General features: G+C 35.6%; 1 protein-coding gene across 1 annotated transcript in view; it reads right to left on the bottom strand.

Annotated features, from left to right (window-relative positions):
* Nucleotides 1–798: 798 nt before the first annotated feature.
* The window catches only part of SARC_12532 (hypothetical protein), a gene marked incomplete at its 3' end in the record, with an annotated part of 6,250 nt that continues 3,640 nt past the window's right edge, over nucleotides 799–3,408 (bottom strand). Inside the window, exons 4-6 of the mRNA XM_014293359.1 lie at nucleotides 2,711–2,866; nucleotides 1,728–1,817; nucleotides 799–962 (exon numbers count right to left, since the gene is read on the bottom strand). Of these exons, the coding sequence (XP_014148834.1) occupies nucleotides 799–962; nucleotides 1,728–1,817; nucleotides 2,711–2,866 (410 nt within the window). The remainder of the gene's footprint in view (nucleotides 963–1,727; nucleotides 1,818–2,710; nucleotides 2,867–3,408) is intronic.

The raw sequence follows: 3,408 nt of genomic DNA on the forward strand, positions 1-3,408 counted from the left end.
ATATATATATATATATATATATATATATATATATATATATATATATATATATATATATATATATATATATATATATATATATATATATATATATATATATATATATATATATATATATATATATATATATATATATATATATATATATGTATATACTGTGTACATTCCCAATCCTGATTCCACGCATCAAAATATGACTAAAACCCGGGAATTTTATTTTCCATGCTTTAGATACACCTGCACCTACCAGAATGAAAACTACGAATATACCTACCAAAATGAAACACACTTATATTTACCAAAACAGATTACAAATATACTTACCAGGATGAAACACACTTGTATCTACCAAAATAGATTACAAATATACCCTATCAGAACAGACTACAAATACATCTACCAGAATAAAATGCACCTGCACCTACCAGAATAGACAAACATACTACAAATATAGAAATACTACTGTACTTACCAGAATAGACTACAAATATACCTACCAAGACTACAAATATACCTACCAGAATAGACAAACATACTACAATTATAGAAATACTACTGTACTTACCAGAATAGACTATACCTACCAGAATAGGCAAACATACTACAAATATAAAAATACTACTGTATTTACCAGAATAGACTACAAATATACCTACCAGAATAGACAAACATACCTACAAATCAAAAAATACTTCTGTACCCACCAATAGACTACAAATATGCCTTCCTGAATATAACAAATCTGTTCGTACCCGAATAGACCACATATACCTGTCAGAATGAAACACAAATATACCTACCAATATAGGGCGTGTGACCACAGTTCTGTCCGAAAAGGTCGCCATCACCCACAGCGCCACAGCCATGGCCTCGGGGAGTGCGCACGCACTAGGCCACGACTGCAACAACTGTCCCGTGTAGACCAATGGAATGTTCTGGGTACTTCCTTTCCGGAGCGTATCCTGTTTTGATTGGTTGATAAAAATAGTTTCCATGCCAGATATCGAAGATGAAGATAATAATTATGCGTACAATGGAATGCTCTGGGTGCTCACTTTCTGGCACATATCCTATTTTAATTGGATGATAAAAATAGGTTAATTTCATATATAAATAGCCATCTGTGCCACGTGCTTGGTGCAGGCCGATGGAACGTTTTGATTGGACAATGAGGTTTAAAGTGTGCCAGCTATAAATAGAACTGTGTGTCACGTGCATTCGTCTAACACTCATGGCGTGTTTTGTACGCGTTCATTTGACCGAGGTTTTTGTTCTTCGCTCAAGAAATAAAAAACAAATTTGGGTTCAAAAAAAAAATGTGCCATACGGCGAGCCACTAGTGATCGGACAATGTTATTTCTGTAGTGTTACGATGGTGCAGATGTGAATGGGATCAAGAGTATTCAATACACCGCGTTAACAGAGCGATAGCACGAAGTATATGAGACCGAAGAACAAGGTGTCAGAGATGGTATAATACTTCTTTATATATATATATTTACACACACACACACACACACACGCACACACACACACACACACACATATATATATATATATCGCAGCAGACAAACATGAGCTAACTTTAGATCGAAGTGCACATACGCCTTAACTATACATCGAATTATCGGTACGACTTATCCATAGATCAAAGTTCGCACACGATTGACTTACTACGAACCCATAAACTCTAAAACACTGAGCTATTTATAGATCGGAGTACATACTGTTAGAAGGCGAGGTCCAAATAGAGTGAAGATGTCCGCCTGTCGATAGAGACCGCGTTCGACCAGAGCAGGATACAACTCAGCCATACACTGCAAGGACAAGGTCATGTGGAAAAATAAACGTAAAGAAAAAGAAGACGAAATATAAAGAAGAAGAAGAAGAAAAAGAAAAAGAAAAAACAGAAATGCACTTGGAAAAGGTCATACGGAGAAAAAGTAAATGAAATAGAAATGTATTTGCTGAATTATGGGTAGAATTTGTATATGCTGAGAGGAGAAAGGATGTCTGTAGTAAACATACACTCCACGGACAAGGACAAATGGAGACAAAGAAGGATAAGAAGATTGCTAATTATGGGTAATATTTGTATATGTTGAGAGGAGGAAGGGTGTCTGTAGAGTAAATGGCGTACAGATAAAAAGTTGCGTAATTGGTAAGATGAAACGTAATAGCTGGTAAGATGAAATGTAATAGCTGGTAATATGAAGCGTAATAACTGGTAAGATGAAACGTAATAGCTGGTTATATGGAACGTAATAGCTGGTTATATGAAGCGTAATAGATGAGAGGACGATGAATATATGTGTTATATGGACAGGTAGAAGTTCACAGGCTGCAAAAATGGGAGTAGAAAACATGGAGAGACAAGCGATTTTTTGTTAAATGATATGTACAATATGCACAGTCTTACAATCCCAATTGCGTGCAGATACGATCATGCCTGAGAACTTGCATTGGTTGGTACGTATATACATGTATACCGTTACAAATACATATAAACAATCGTATGCATATACATACATACCGTTGCAAATACATAGAAACGTTCGCATGCTTATACATATTTACCGTTACAAATACATAAAACGTTCGTGCGTATACATACAAAGAAATGCGTACGTATATACATATGTACCGTTGTAAATACATACAAACGTTCGCGTGTATATACATATACACCGTTGCAAATACACATGCATACCCTTGCATATGCAGCCAAGAGGTCGAGTCTTGCGGCTGCCTTATGCATAGGAGTGGCACGGGAGAGGCTTTCAATGACACCTGTCAGATTAGTGTGCATTGTTTGCATGTCCTCTTTATCCACTGCGTCCCACGCTTGCTTGACCTCATCCGTTATCTGATGGTAGGTAATATATATATGTATGTACATATAAATAGGAAGATAAAATAGAGATATAAATATGAATATGAATATGTATATCAACACACAGACACAGACACAGATACAGACCCACACAAACACACACACACACACACACACATATATATATACATATATATATATAAAATACACACACACATATATATATATTTGCATATAAATATTTATATACTTACACATGAACATAAATACATACACACACACACATATATGTATATATATAATATATACGCATACACACACACACACACACATATATATATATATATATATATATATTGTGATGTACCCGTAGTAGGAGTGATTAACCAACTTGCTATCACGGGCATTCCACAAAGCTGCGATAAAAGGGGTTGGTTCCCCGAATTTCAAAAGTTTTCTGTGACTGCTGAGTACTGGGGACGCATGCCTAATGGGTTACAGTTTTGTGATATCCCCGTAGTACCAAGTGGGTTAACCACTCCTACTACGGGGATATCACAATATATTTATCACAA

This window comes from Sphaeroforma arctica (genome assembly GCF_001186125.1).
Source record: "Sphaeroforma arctica JP610 unplaced genomic scaffold supercont1.2374, whole genome shotgun sequence".
NCBI classification, from domain to species: Eukaryota; class Ichthyosporea; order Ichthyophonida; genus Sphaeroforma; species Sphaeroforma arctica.